Genomic DNA, 16,429 nt, shown 5'->3' on the forward strand with positions numbered 1-16,429 from the left:
TGTTGCAATTAAAAGATGTTAATTACTGTTTTGTCATTTGAAATGAAAAATTCATAATGTCTGTTTTAATGTAACAAGAATTAAAAGATAATTAAAACTGTTGAATAGAGTTTTTGTTAAAAAAAAGGATAAAACATACCACCGGTGATTCAATCATTCATTATTTAGACATTTTTTACTTTGAGTAGCCAATGTTGTAGCTGACCTACAAAAAAATTAACATGTGTTGACAAATTTTTTGAGTTGAAAATTACGTATTACATAAACCAAACCATTAACCAGATAAAGATTGATAATTAATAAACAGAATATACTAAGAATACAAGCTGATTTTATGACAAATCTCTGAACTTGGTTATTCTGTCAGCTATGATGAAATATGGATACTTGAAAAGAGGTGTATGACCCGAATACTTCAGCTAAACTGGAGTTTTGTATCATTACATAATTTGATAGATGTCTGAAAAGTAGAAAGAAGAGAAAGCTGTTGGTATATTCGAAATACGACCTCGATGGTCCAACTGTTATTGCTAGTCACTTCGATATACAACAAGCTCCAGATAGGATTTGTATGGTTAAAAAATTCTTTTCGGTCACTGACCTATTCATTCTCCCCCTGAATGATTTTACTTTTTTGTCCTTCGAATTCCACTTCAGTGCACGTCGATAACTTTTATATTATTTTCTGTATGGTAGTCTTCTTTTACCAGTAATCTTGATGACTTTAATCTCTGACTGTCAGAATTGGTAACAGCTAGATGTTTATTCTGCTCTACGGGTTCCTCTACGTTCCCAAGCTGACCTGAATAATCTAATTATAACTAATCACATCATATTGGTTTTTAAAAATAAGCAGCTTATAACTGGAAGTATTGTTTATTAATAATAGTTTGTAAGTTTTATATTTAATTTCGTAGTAACTCACTTTCTTTCATTTTCAGAAAAAATTTCATTGAAATAAATATTATTGTTGTCAACAATTAGTATATCAGTATAGATATAATCAAATTCAATAAGATTTAAAACCCATTAAGTTTAAATATTTCTTTAAATCTGCTTCGTAACGAATACTATATTATTTGTACGTTACATAAATGATTTAATCAATACTTGAAATAGTTGATCTAACATATAAATGTTCTCCTGTGACTTTCTGAAAAAGTATAGTTGAATAAATTGATTTCAATAAATTAATATGAAAAAATTCTTTTTAAATAAAAGGTCAAACGTATTGTATAATATTGTTAATATACTTACATTTTCATATATAATAGTTCTATTAAATTTTTAAAGAACTCTTAATTATTTTAATTATTTATAGGTTATAATATTCCATCATGATGATGTATTTATTTAAATACAGTGCATCTGAGAAAAAAAAAAATTATGATTAAAAATAATATTTTTTTTCTTTTTTCGCTATTTCAGTGCATGTATTTTAGTTTTAACGACGATTACGAGTTCTAAGGTCGTTGTGGTATAGCTTAAAACAAGTTGCGTTGAGATTGGTCAAGGTACAACATCGCTCTAGACCGTTCCCCACTATTCGATCTACTCCCCACTAGATACAAGCCTCCCTCCACAAAACTACAACGCAGACAGCAACCTGCATTACACTTCTACTCCTGCTGTGTATTTACTACTACATTGATGAAGTATGGCCACGATCCCGACCCCGTCATATACATATACACAACACAATACGACAGAAAGCCAATGTATAAGTATATATATATTACATGTACAGTTAAATATGAATATACAAACCCATACACTAATAAAACACCCCAAGTTCCCTACATATTAATGGAGATGTAGGTTGGAAAGTATTTGTGTGCTCTCTTTTTTTTATAATCCCTCATCCTGCTCCTGGTTTAACCACGGGTTTATTCTAGGCAGGAGAAAAGATCGTTTTTCCTTTCTCCCTAACAGCCTCACCAATTTCGTAATACGAGGGGCTAAAAACTTATCATCCAAAAAATACTACGCAGAAGATTATTTTGTTAAATGCATAGTTTTTCCAATTATTTAACATCAATCAAGATTATATGAAGAAAAACTTCCCAAGCTCTATTTATTATCTGGCTCCACGTGGATTTAATTATTTTATATATACTGAACTAATAATTTGTATGAGAATCTGACATTGAAGTTATACCAATCCAATAAAGAATAAGGATTCTTTTTTTTTAATTTATATTTTTAACGAAAATTACAAACCACAATATCGTTGATTAACCATAGTTAAAGATAATGACGTCACTTCAAGGATAATGCACATGGTTTAAGTGACAATGTAAGTATGTATAATGTAATAAACAGTACAGAGTGAGAAAGAGAGATAAAGGAACGAGAGAGAGAAAAGATAAAAAGAGAAATGAACACGCACGTATAGTAGTCCAATGCCCCTACGTCAGCGGTTGCTGATGAGGGTTTCGTCTGTCTACACGTGCAACCGCTCCACTAGGTCATTGCTCTGATACTCTGAGTTGCTTCTCAGTCAAGTATAATATTGTTATAGATATTAATACTGCTCGACACGTGTCTACAGTTTTTTAGTTAACATACGATGAAAATTATAACCAGTCTTTTTTATTATACCTTCAATCCCTTAGCCTACTTATGAAATCTAACATACTTAATCTACATGACATATGCATCAAAAAAGTTCAATATATTCCATATATTTGCTCGTTTTGCTACAGGCACTAGAACAATCACGCAAGTGTTAACATATTGCACTTTCACCTTCTCAAGAAATATTATTAATTTTTTATTTCATATATTGTGTATTACTGAACCATTCAAACAGAAACTTGACTTCAAATATACATTGGGTATTATAATTTTAATGATTTTCAAGGATACTATGTCCTTTTAACACTTTCAAATGACACCGCTGTCCAAATTTGCGAGTTTAATGATTAGTCACATATTATTCTTTAAGCATAATCACATATACTAGCATATATGAATATTCAAAAGTTAATTATGTATGTGTGCATCATTTAAAAAAATGTCACTCTATGTATTGGCAATGTTGTTAATATTAACATACAGCATCATATGTTGCGATACTTATCAGATAAGTTTTTAAGAAATTGTCAATATTTTTATACGATTAAAATATATGTAAAAGTATGTATTTATTTATATTCGTTTTCAGGTACCATGAATGATATTTAATCTGCAAATAATTATAAAAATTGAAAATAAATAATAAATGTCTTGACGTATTCAATGAATTTATCCTCATTACATACATACCTCTTCATTTACAAACCTTTCGGGGGATAATTAATTATGTTACTTAATCACCAATAAATATCACTTTAATCTGAAACAAATATGTAAACTATTTAGGCATTTATTTTAGGCGTATAAACATATGTATAATGCATCGTATACAAAATAATGTTATATAGGCTACTACATGTACTCGGTCATTGATGTGAGGCAATGACGTACAACGATAAGAGAAACTTTATTTATGTACATGGTATATAGATACCCACTATTTTACATATGTAAAATTAAAGTACATCTGCAAAAGAACTGGTACAACGTTGATTAAAAAAAATTAAAAAATGTTAATAAGACCTAAGAGGAGAAATAAGTGAAATCGAAATATGTATGACACGAATAAAAATTATGATAAACATAAATAAATGCAACACGAATATAATTACACGCATATTATATCGTAGATGATCACCGAAATATTTTCAGAGCATATAATTAATAATGGAAACAATATGATAAAATTCTAATTTGTAGGTAAGCACTTACCTATCTCATTTTCTATATCTAATCTTACGCTTATGCGATAATTTCTCTGAAGTTTATAGGTCTGTATGTATGAATATTATGGATGAATAATGCATCTGTGAATGCACGCGTCAAAGGCAGTTTTACCCGTAGGTCATCGTGTCCTCTGTACTTTTCTTTTTCTCTTACCTCATATTTCCTTGTCTTTCTCTCCACTACAGTATATCTGTATATAAAATACAAGTGAGTAAATATATCTATATACATGTTGAATCGACTATGCCCTCTATCGTCTCTTTTCATCATGTGAATTAAACGACGCCTATCTCTGTCACGGTCACACGCGCGCTGAACGTAGAAACCACGACGACTGCCTCCACGTGCTGCCTCAAGCTGCTTCAGTCGTCCTAAATTGTAGGTCGCGTGGAGCAATGGTTGTCGGCAAGGGGAACGAAGAGTGAGAAGTCTCTTTATTGGTACGGAAGTGGGGACGGGAACTCGAGACAGAACGGGCTCATGCTTCGACTACCATCGGTAACCTCCGCTTATGCTCGTCGTGAAGTAGGAGGTAAACATTATACAGTGTGATTGGTCATCCTTGTGGGTCCTCAGGTTTTTCTTGTTTTCGATCTCAGTTTGGCTCTGGTAAATTTACGGAACGCTATGTAAAGTTGTGAGAGATCATTCGTTTCGTGTTAATAAACAATCTTTTTATTTAAACTTAACATTTAATATAACAATTAATAATATTATAAATTATTATGCAAAAAGTGATGAAAGTCAATTTTAAGTGAAAGTGTAAAAGAAGAATCAAATTTAAATAACAGGTATGATTTTTTGTTATATATCACACGAAATTTCAGTTGATTTAATTAAATCTTATCTTTAATTCAATGTTAGTTTTAACAGGATTTTAAATTACTTGTAGTTAAAGAGTTTTTCTTTTGGATGTTAAATTTACGGTAGTTTATGATCTAATGAATGAATAATAATAGCCATTTTTTTTTTTTTTTAGTATTTACGTATAATTTGGATTTAAATATTTATTAAAAATTACAAATGAATTTATAAACTAGTTTTTTAATAGAAAAAGCTTTAAATCTATTTATATAATGTAAAAATTCTTTGTTAAATGATTGTCATTCTTGTAAAATTGAAATATTTCATTAATCCATTTAGTCACATTTATTACATATAAATTTTCATATATAAATAAATAAATAAATAAACAAATAAATATATATACAGATGTATATATATGCATATTGTCATACAAATAGATACACATAAGGATACATACGCGTGTGTATCTATACATATGTATATAAAGTTTCTAAATAACGCGCATCGTTATGGCGCAGTCGAAATTTCCCCTTCGTTAGGACCCTCGATTTGTACACGGCGTGCCATGAGGCATTTTGGGGACGATCGATAATATTTTCGGGGCAGGCGCGCGTCTTTACGCAGCGCAAAAGTAAGGGCAAAAATATTTTAAAGTAAAGAAAAATTTAAAAAAAAAATTAGATTTTTAAATGTCAAATAGAAAAGCAAATTGAATATTGTATACTCGTAGTACCGGGGGTACTATTCTGTGATGTAACTTGACGTCCTTACCACGCGTCGAGTTGCACGAGGTCGGTGATCGCTATAAAAAAATGCGAATAGTACACGTGGAGGCAGTAGTACGTGGTTGCCGTCAAGGTGGAGGCGTGCCGTAATGCCCGTGACCGCAACCGCCGACCACATGCGACTGCCTCCGCTGTTTGTTCAACAACAAGCGGTGCGCGTGTAAGCCCTCGACATTAATAAAATTGTGGTGTTCGCGATCATATCGAGATTATAATAGAACGTATTAGATATAACTTATAGCTATTGGCTTTATCACACTCAAATATTATTTTTAACAATAGATGGCTTAAAGATAAAAAGTACACAATGAAAAATTTATTTTTATCATTATCAGCATATCCATAAAGTAGTAATTAATTGGAATATTTAATTTGTAAATCTAATTAAAAGGTATCAGTCTTAATAAACATTCATACATTATTTTTTCTTTGTCTAATTCATGGTTGACGTAATTATTGAATTGCCACATACATATGCATGAGAACCGATATCAAATAGGATAGTTTGAACTTTCAAATATGATCAGAGGATTGAGCCATCTATATCATCGATTTTATTGATAAGTTGTAAGATGATTAAGAGCTTACATTACATCATTACTCCAATTCAGAGTTCATGATACTTTTTTATTCAATAATCAAACTTTTAACTTTACTCTATATTGATAAATAATTTACTTATTGAAGTTTACTCTAAACACTTATAACTTATTTTATTTATTTAGTTTTTTTGGTATTTGTTTTTTACAGGAAGCAACGTCAAAAGAAGTCTAAATAATGGTTGGATACTATCAAACAGAACCAATATCTGCTGGGAGAACTGATACGTCTCAAATGTGTTCAATGGCAAACGTAGTACCAACCCTGGAGATGATGAAGCCTATTAAAAGTTTAGTCTGTAGTCCAGATCTCAGTGTATTTGCATCGTCCACAACAGATAATCTTGCGGAAAATAATCCAGATAAATCATACCAATGTCTATTGTGTCAAAAGAGTTTTGACCAAAAGAATGTTTATCAAAGTCATCTCCGTTCTCATGGTAAGGAAGGTGAAGATCCATACCGCTGCAATATTTGCAGTAAAACATTTGCTGTACCTGCAAGATTAACTAGACATTATCGTACACATACTGGTGAGAAACCTTATCAGTGTGAGTATTGCAACAAGTCATTTTCGGTGAAAGAAAACCTCAGTGTGCATCGTAGGATTCATACAAAAGAACGCCCTTATAAGTGCGATGTATGTGAGCGTGCATTTGAACATAGTGGGAAGCTCCATCGACACATGAGGATACACACAGGCGAACGTCCACACAAGTGTTCTGTATGTGCTAAAACATTTATTCAAAGTGGCCAGCTGGTAATTCATATGCGCACCCACACAGGTGAAAAACCTTATGTTTGTAAGGCGTGCGGCAAAGGATTCACCTGCTCAAAACAACTTAAAGTTCATACACGAACACATACTGGAGAGAAGCCCTATACCTGTGACATTTGTGGAAAATCTTTTGGATACAATCACGTCCTAAAACTTCACCAAGTAGCTCATTACGGTGAAAAAGTTTACAAGTGTACTTTATGCCATGAAACTTTCAATTCCAAAAAGACAATGGAATTACATATTAAAACACATTCTGACTCGAGTTCAACTTCACCACGTGATTCACCTATCGAGCCAGTAATTGAGATATCTCAGAGCACTAATTCAAATATTAATTCCGTCAGTAGTAATAATGATGTTAATAGCGTCACCAGTAGCAATAGTAGCGACAAAGAGAATAAGACTGAAGAGTTAAGCGCTCAAACTCAGGCTTATATGCACACACGAGACTTTTCTTACTACCTCTATCCAAGGGAGCAGTATAATCAAAGTCCTCCTACAAATTCTGCATCAGGTGTTCCAGCACTTTTAGCAGCAGCAGCGGCCGCTGCTGCTGCTGAAGATCGATCGTTGTTCCAATTATCAACGACCACTACTACACCTGGAAACTTATCAGCAGATTCGAATCACGTTTTTCTCTATCCAGAAGTATCATCGGCCTATACATCTTACAATCTTCAAATCAACGACGTATCGAGTGTCAATGAATCGCCATCGCTATTGAACTTACCAGGTAATGATGCCAGGCGAAGAGTTGAAGCAGCACTTGAAGCAGTTGAAGAACAAACTTTGAGAGCGTATGAAGATGCTGGAATAATAGAGGTAGTTAGTAGACAACCTATTCTTACACCGCCAAGTAGTAATCCAGTCAGCCCAGCACCATCTCCAGATCCATTAGATCTTGCAATACCAGTGAGAGAAACACTCATACTTCCACCGCGCAAGCGTTGTAAAATGATCCTGGAATCAATGGAAAACGAAAGGACAGAATTAGTAACTCAAAGACACAGTTCTGTAATTCAGTTCGCTCGTGCTTCTTAGTATTCTCATAGCAATAATGGTGGCCAATTCATTACCTTAATTAATGAACACGTCACAAATAATTGCAAACATTTCACCAATACTTTTTGCCGCGTTTAGTATTAGATTTCAAAATATATATCGTGCCGAATAATCATTAAATATTATAAATCATTATTCGATTACAACTACGGAATTAACTTCAATATAACACTTGCTATTGATATTATAATTTTTGTTATTATTACTACTACTATTACTGTTATAGTAAAGAAAAGATATTATTGAATTTAAACATACAAAAATAGCGAGAATATTTAACTACATATTTGCATATATATATAGATATAAATACATACATATATCATTTTAATCATCATCATCAGCATATTTTTATTCTATTAAGTAAAGAGAATAAAAGTATAAAATAATTGACATCTCTGTGATAACAACTTCATACTACCTGATTATTGAAGGTAGTTGAGCCCACTGCCAGTACAAGAGTAAATAATTATTTCTTAATATAGTATTCCATATGTGAGCACACAATGTTCGTATGATATTTTATTCATACTTATGACATACTATTATTGATTTTAAATAAAAAAAAATGATAGTAGTAATAATGATAAAGATGATAATAATCATAAGGTGTTATAGTGGAAATTTAAATTTAAAATAAACACACAAAAAATCATGTGTTTCTTCTATAATATATATATATATATATATATATATATATAGATATATATATATATAAAACGTTTGTATGTGTGTCCACATAGCCAATTATTATTATAAATATTTATCGATAACGATCATAAATAATAGCGTAATGGACTGATTACGTATGTAATATTAAATCATAGTACATATATACATTGATATCTTCCTAATTCAAAAAAAAAGTTACAATTTAAAACAAAAGAGAAAGAATTGAGAAATACTTTAACATCATTACTCATCGTACCGTGCAGTGCCTCAATGACATCTCCGTTGATTCCATAAAAGAATAGAAGATCACGGATAAAACCAAATGTTGCGTTTTTAGTACTACATATGTTATTAACTTGTCATTATAACGTAGAACTTTCCGAAAATTACTCAGGAGTATTTCAAGAATAAGAGGGTGTTTAAATACTATTGTAAACTTAAATATATTAAGAATTTAATTAATCAAGTATCATAGTTCTCACGGTAAATATTCTTATTCGATGCAATCATTGAATTCTTCAATGTTACAATCGTGCATAATAGATATTTTGTTATTATAGATATATTATTATTATCGTATTATCTGTTACATCACTTGAATTTACTCTGTATATTATTTATTTACTTTCTATTTATTTTATTATTGATAATTTTATTTGTTTTTTTTCTCTATTTGTTTAAAATAGTAATAACATTATTAGTTAAATACGAACTAATAGTTTTATTATTATTTTATAATGTGATGAAAACATTAGGAGCTAATATGAATGAAATCATTTTTATAATTTGTTAAATTTTATTATTCATTATATTTGATTGGATATTATTCACAAACATATGAGATCAAATACGTATATCAAAAACAGTGTTTTTAAATCATTATTATCTTTTTAGATGAACTTGATGTTTTAATTATTTTTGAAAATTTATTTTGATTTTTTAAATTTTAAATATGCCCGAAGCATTGAAGAAAAATAAATAATTATATAAAAATTTTTTAAGTTAATAATACGTCATACTTAAAAAAAATCGTTTATCATACAAAAATGGTCATTTATGGTATAGTGAATACGTTATTATAATTAAGATTATGATGAAAATTATTATTATTATTATTATTACTATCATAGTAACTATTATCATTATATTTAATAATTTTATTAAATTAATAATAAAATAATGTGTGTGTTTTGTACGTGTCTGCAATAGTGTATGGTTCCTGTTTGTGCGTTGTGTATTATATGAATAGGTATATATTAATATTCTTATGAAGCGCATGTTATTATTGTCGGCAAACAGCAGGTTTAATTATTAATATTATAACTATTATCATCTATTCCTGAGAGTATATTCAAGCCTATTTAGTATATAGTTAATTATGTATTAGTTTATAGTGAATTGTATAAAAAGTTTTATGTTATCGAGGTATTTTCTAGTTCATACAAACAAAAATGATATAAGAAAAAAATTTGCTATACACCTCAATTTCAACGTGATTGTGTGTTGTTACGTTATTATTATTTTTTGTATATAATTTCAAAGAAACAGATCATGTATTTAAATTCAAAAAGGGTTGTCTGTTGGTTATATGTATGTACGGGACCTATAGTAAAGCTGATTTATTATTAATGAACGTACATCATGGATTAGCACACACGTGCTAACTCCTTACTGCAATGAAAACTCGTACTAAAAAATTAATAAACAAATTATAAGTTATAATCATAGTTTTAAATTTCTTAATTTTACCCGTTAAATCAAGAAACAGTTGGAGCCAGAAGTTTTTTTTTGTGATAAACCATTTTTATCTATTTTTTTTAATGTAGATATTATTTTGTTGATAAAAAAAACGGAGAAAAATAATTTTATCATATCTCCAAAATTCTATAATAGTATCTATGTCAAAGTCAATAAAAAACTTCTTCAAATATAGGTATGTTTAACAAATATAGGTGTATCAATCTCAATACTTGTATCAATCATGGCCATATATTGGAGTATAGTAAAGAAAAGGACTGATGCTATGTGATTTCGTAATCCCAAAATTATTTCCAGATCAACAAGCGGTTATTATGAGCGATCTGAAAATAACGTCACTGTTGCTTGTCGAGAAGGTCTATTTCCGGATCATAAAATTCCATGATATGATAGGCCTTTTTTGCTTTTGTAGGATTCAGCATGGTAGCTTCATTTTATTAAAGGCTTTTATGTTTACACGTTGAAACGACTATTCGTTCTATAAGCTTACTGTAGATCATTCTTCTTACCTTCCTTACTCCTTTTTTTCTGATTTTCTCAATACCCCATCAAATTTTAGGGAGATTGAGAGCGTTGACCTCCAAGCCCACCAAGAGGTAGGCCAGCAACGATGTGTTCACAAACTTTCCCTTGTCCCACACATTTTTTCCTTTACCTCGTTCGTTGTCCTTATCTCCCTGCCTTTCTTACCGAATTCTCTCGATGGTCTTTGCTCAACCTACAATCGACGGTCTCTTTTAAGTGCGTACTTCTAATTCCATCAATTCTGGATCTTAGATTCTTTATAATTTGTTAACTCACCAGTAAACATTAGTTCGTTGAACTTGATGATTTTGAAGTCGTTTAGAAAATCTTAGTTAATGGTTATCTGTAACAACAGAGATGTATCATCAGTCATTTATTATCTTTGGTACACAATCAGAAAGTTCTTAACAAAGAATCTGAATTACATAATAGTGATTTTGATGTTTACAAAAATAGGAGTTGTTGAGAGCTTTTATACTTTGATTACGACCATGATACTGAATTTATTGAGTAATGACCAGTTTTATTCAATAAATACCAGTATTTTTAAAGTAAAGAATTTAAAAAAGTGGTCAGTGAATAAACGTTACATACAATTTTTAGAGTTATGTAATTCTGATTGAACACTAACATATTTTTATATTCATTCATGATATTTTTTAACCTTTTTTTTAGCTTTTTAGCCTCAAAAGGAAATATTTTGACTTCAAAAATTCATTTCGAAAACATATTATTTATTTATTCAATGTTTATATTGAAAAAAATGTAAATTTTTTACATATTTTATTCATCCAATCACTAGTTAATTTCAATTAGTTATCAACAATTTATCATGGATATTCATTAATCAAAAAAATATTTTATTACGTTTATATTAGGTAAAGTATTTTCATTATTAAAATTAAGTATAAAATTAATAATAAATTTGTCTAATTAATTTTTGTCATGTAAAATATGATTACGTAGGTAAATTAATTTTTAATTTCATCGACAAATTACCGAACACTATTTTTGATTATTGACAATCAATAAAACACTGATCTGCATTACCGATAGAGCAATATGTCTCTTTTCGTTATCAAGCGATCGTGTGACGTCATTTCCGATGAATGTCACAAAGGCGCTGTAGTCAATGAAAGGAAATTCACACACCCGTTTGCAGTCGCCATTTTCGTTTTATTAGAGCAGGCCATTGTGAGAAGGGTGAAAAACTCAAAGGATCCTGACGATTCCGGAGCAACGTGAAGCCAGCAGAACTACAGCCTCGTAAAAGGAAATATTTTATTATATTATAATATCTTAAAATAATATTATAATCGAGCCGTACGTCACTATAAAATCAATCACTTCATTATATCATATATCGTGGACGTCTGCTAATGCGTGGCATTTCAGAAAACTCTCCAAGTCGTACAATGGCGGAGGACTTGGATGTTGAGGCGATGCTGGAGGCACCTTATAAAAAAGGGGTAAGAATTTGCTATAAAAATAATTATTATGATTGAATTTCTTGACATGCAACTTTATATAGTTGAGTCGCTTTATTTTTCTTTTTTTAATTGATCAATTCCGTTTCAAATTAAAATGTTTGACTACTACGCGTCCTTATTATTGTGGACGCGATGATGACGACCATAAATAATTGATGTCGTGTTGTTTTCGTCATGTTAATATTAAAATTAATAATGATAATATATGACAATATTATTTAGCAATAATAATAATATGATATATTTTTAATAACTCTAGTTCATATATATGTGTATAAAAAAAAGAAATATTAGACAGAACCACACTGCAGTCGTTACCTACTTATTGATCAATACCTCCATTTTCTGTACTTATAGATGGTACGTAACATGTACCCTCGCGCTCGTACGATGTTCTACAGCGAGTTCCTCAAATGCACTTGAAATACGAGGTACTAAGACAAGTCATCAGTATCATCATTTTTCTTCTTTTTTTTTTTTTGCACACATTTGTATAAAGGTAACATTTATTCGTTGGATATTTACAAGAGGAATTATTTTCGGCAGTTATATTTCTATATAAGGAGAAAAAAAAAAATAACATTGATTTCTCTTGAAGTTTGTTTTAATATTTTATAAATCACATATTGAAAAATCAGTAATTTCAGTAAATGAGTAGGATTAATTGAAATATCTCAACATTTTTGAAAAGAGTATAGGGTAGTTTAGGGTCAGATCAAGTGTTATTTAAAAACATACTGTTCTTTGACGAGGGCTCTCTTTTACAGAAGAAAAAGGATGTGTGGTTGGCCATTGGTAGTTTAAGACCAAGGCATGCTCAACCCAAGATTGCAATGCTTTCCTAAAACCCGAATAGATAATTGGTAAGTCTGAGCCGGGTAATTGCAGTACGTGAATCGTATTGGCAAAAAATCAACCGACTCCTTCCCTGGTAACAACCCTGAACTTGTAATATATTCGTTGAACCAGCGTATACTTCCAATCAACTTGAAATACCGAGGATACTTGACGTGCTTACATTCAATAATCAACTTTACTGTTACTAAGTTGTTCTATCCAAATAAAATTCAATACCAGCAATAAGAAAGAAGAAATAAATTTCTATTAATATTACAAATATTTTTATTACAAATAACTAACTTTGTACGATTTGCTTTTTGTCCCCTTGTTCGCGCGTCCCTGCCACCTTGGCTGGCTGGCATGGCATTCAACTGTTTGCTGTTCGTAGGACCAGGATACCTCCTCATCCAAAGACAAGTCCAAGGAAAATGGGTCCAGCCGAAAATCATCTGGGTAAGTTATTTTATCATTTTTATCACCATTTTCTTACTCAATTTTGATTTTCTCATAATCCGGAAGAAACAACATGCGCGTTAGTATACAGACAAAAAAAAAAGTCTAGACGTGACAATCACCCTCAAGATTATATTCTCTTTGTTATAGACACCGTACAATTAGTGTAAATGCCGCTTTATTTCAATAATTCCAAACGGTATTACCAAATTATGGTGAGTATAGTCGAAACATACTCGTATCGAGTTTGTTTGCCATAAAAATCGATGTAAAAATAATCGGTTTACGGGTAAATAAAGACTGGACTCTGATTATTTAAGCTACGTTGATATTATAAATTAAGAAATTCTTTAATATACATTATTATCTCGGATTTTCGAGTCTAATTATTATTTTTTTTTTTTTCATTATAATTATTTCATACATTATTGTATGGATTGTAATATTTTAAATTTATTTTTAGAAAAAGTAAACATCGATCACGATCGCGTTCTCGCTCACGGGATCGACGAGATCGTCGTGACCGTGAGCGAGACAGGGACAGGGATCGTGACAGAGACCATCGAGATCGTGACCGCGATCGAGATAGGAAAAGGAGATCCCGTTCTCGCGATAAACGAGACCGAGATAGGGATGATAAGGATCGTGATAGACGAGACAGAGATCGAGATCGTGAGAGAAGAAGAAAACGCTCTCTAACACCAATCACATTACCAAGAGCTCGGCCATTTGGAAAGGGAGTTAGTCCACTTGGAATGTAAGTATTTTCAAAAATTGATTATTGGAAAAATTGACAATTTTGCTGCTATGGATTTTTGACGAGTTATTAATTTGTATTACAGGAGAAATGATGAATTGACTCCAGAAGAGCGTGATGCCCGTACAGTATTTTGCATGCAATTGAGTCAACGCATTAGAGCAAGAGATTTGGAAGAATTTTTTTCAAGTGTAGGAAAAGTACAAGATGTGAGACTTATAACATGCAACAAAACAAGACGTTTCAAAGGAATTGCTTATGTAGAGTTTAAAGATCCAGAAAGTGTTACATTAGCTTTAGGTTTATCAGGTCAAAAACTATTGGGAGTTCCAATTGTTGTACAACATACTCAAGCTGAGAAAAATCGAATGGGTAATTCTATGCCCAATTTAATGCCTAAAGGACAAACTGGACCAATGAGGTTATATGTTGGATCTCTTCATTTTAATATTACTGAAGATATGCTTCGTGGTATCTTTGAACCTTTTGGAAAAATAGACAATATTCAATTAATAATGGATCCTGAAACGGGTAGAAGCAAAGGATACGGATTTTTAACTTTTAGAAATGCAGATGATGCTAAAAAAGCACTGGAACAACTTAATGGTTTTGAACTTGCTGGAAGACCTATGAAAGTCGGAAATGTTACAGAACGAACTGATCTTATTCAAGGACCATCATTACTTGATACAGATGAATTAGATCGTAGTGGAATTGATCTTGGTGCTACTGGAAGGCTACAATTAATGTTCAAACTTGCAGAAGGAACGGGATTAGAAATTCCTCAAGCTGCAGCTAATGCTTTAAATATGGCACCGGTGATGAATACACCCCAACAAGCACAACAAACGACACCACCAATTGCTACACAATGTTTTATGTTATCCAATATGTTTGATCCACAGAAGTAAGTTTCTTAATTATTATTTTAAGTCTAGCATATCCGTAGACCTAGTGAGATCATCTTAGTTGTTCACGCTGGGGGAACAAATATGCGAGAGAATGTTATCGTTATCTAATTTATAAGTTCATCATAGTTTGCTTCGTTGAACAAATTTATGATAACGAAACAAATCTATTTACTTCAATAAATTTATATCTTAAAGAGATTCGAGCATGAATAATTAATGTGGTTTAACAAAAAGTTTTACGATAGAAAAATTGTTTATTAATTTTTAATTAATTTGTTCATTAATGAGTTGACATATGTTCTAATCTCTTTCGAGAAAAGTGGGTTTCATAATATTAATTTATCATTTTTGTTTGCAGTGAATCCAATACATCATGGGCAAGAGAAATTCGGGATGATGTAATTGAAGAATGCAACAAACATGGTGGTGTACTCCATGTGTATGTTGATCAAGCCTCACCACAAGGCAATGTTTATGTCAAATGTCCATCAATTGCTACTGCAGTTGCAGCTATAAATTCTTTACATGGACGATGGTTTGCTGGACGTGTTATCACAGCGGCGTATGTACCGCTTGTTAATTACCATTCGTTATTCCCAGATGCAATGACAGCACTTCAATTGCTGGCTCCTAGTGCACCAAGAAGAGGAATTTGATCCTAATAATTGGAAATATAACTTTTTTATGAGCTCACTATAGCTATTTAAGATACGATAGTAGATGGATTATTGAATATTACGATACCTTATATAAATAGTAAATTACAAAAATTTTGTTCATCTATACATAAGTCGTACAATATTCACATGGATTTTATTGTTCGAATTATACTGATTATCAATAAAAAACTTGTTATTTTGAATGGCTTGTGTATGACTAACTGTGATTTTCATTTTTTAGATATTAACATGATTTATGCTAAAATTTCAGATAAAGAGCTACAATCAATGACAAAACTAAACAAAGAACTATGAAAAGTAAAAATGTGAATAAGAGAATTTCACTGAATTATTTGTGTACAAAAAATGAAAAAACTTGTAGTATGTATTTTTCTTTACATATATTTTTCGTAGATAACATCAATATTTGAATTCATTCCAAATTAAAATATAAATAAAATTTGTACATAACAATTGTAAATTAAAATCAATATAACAATCTAATTGGTATTATTTTTGATCCTTT

At 30.9% G+C, this 16,429-nt stretch overlaps 2 protein-coding genes across 6 annotated transcripts; both read left to right on the plus strand.

The window, feature by feature from the left end:
* The first annotated feature begins 4,317 nt into the window (after window positions 1-4,317).
* LOC118065556 (Krueppel homolog 1-like) lies at window positions 4,318-9,122 on the plus strand. Its single transcript, XM_035080920.1, has 2 exons — window positions 4,318-4,595; window positions 6,147-9,122. The coding sequence occupies exon 2, from the start codon at window positions 6,174-6,176 to the stop codon at window positions 7,815-7,817; it is 1,644 nt and encodes a 547-aa protein (XP_034936811.1). The 5' UTR covers window positions 4,318-4,595; window positions 6,147-6,173; the 3' UTR covers window positions 7,818-9,122.
* Window positions 9,123-11,944: 2,822 nt separating this feature from the next.
* On the plus strand, window positions 11,945-16,403 carry Caper (RNA-binding protein 39-like protein Caper). 5 transcript variants are annotated; one of them, XM_035081051.1, is made up of 7 exons: window positions 11,945-12,116; window positions 12,189-12,262; window positions 12,641-12,714; window positions 13,512-13,576; window positions 14,040-14,333; window positions 14,419-15,240; window positions 15,603-16,400. In XM_035081051.1, exons 3-7 carry the CDS (start codon window positions 12,697-12,699, stop codon window positions 15,898-15,900), a joined length of 1,497 nt encoding a protein of 498 aa, XP_034936942.1. In that variant the 5' UTR covers window positions 11,945-12,116; window positions 12,189-12,262; window positions 12,641-12,696; the 3' UTR covers window positions 15,901-16,400. The 5 variants fall into 5 exon arrangements, 4 of the variants coding, with proteins under 4 accessions (XP_034936942.1, XP_034936940.1, XP_034936941.1 ...); XR_004690174.1 differs by lacking the exon at window positions 12,641-12,714 and having other exon boundaries at window positions 11,945-12,262; window positions 15,603-16,000; window positions 16,175-16,391; XM_035081049.1 differs by lacking the exon at window positions 12,641-12,714 and having other exon boundaries at window positions 15,603-16,403.
* Window positions 16,404-16,429: the final 26 nt, after the last annotated feature.

The sequence above is a fragment of the Chelonus insularis genome, unplaced genomic scaffold (assembly GCF_013357705.1).
Source record: "Chelonus insularis isolate UGA/USDA-ARS -01 unplaced genomic scaffold, ASM1335770v1 contig_317_pilon, whole genome shotgun sequence".
Taxonomy (NCBI): domain Eukaryota; kingdom Metazoa; phylum Arthropoda; class Insecta; order Hymenoptera; family Braconidae; genus Chelonus; species Chelonus insularis.

What these genes read in the sequence shown, in the direction of transcription:
- LOC118065556 (XM_035080920.1), top strand. Translation starts at nt 6,174, where the DNA reads ATGGTTGGATACTATCAAACAGAACCAATATCTGCTGGGAGAACTGAT.
- Caper (XM_035081048.1), top strand. Translation starts at nt 12,173, where the DNA reads ATGCGTGGCATTTCAGAAAACTCTCCAAGTCGTACAATGGCGGAGGAC. An exon ending in AGGCACCTTATAAAAAAGGG is followed by an intron (nt 12,263 to 13,511) that starts GTAAGAATTTGC and finishes TGCTGTTCGTAG; the next exon opens with GACCAGGATACCTCCTCATC. An exon ending in AATATGTTTGATCCACAGAA is followed by an intron (nt 15,241 to 15,602) that starts GTAAGTTTCTTA and finishes TTTTGTTTGCAG; the next exon opens with TGAATCCAATACATCATGGG.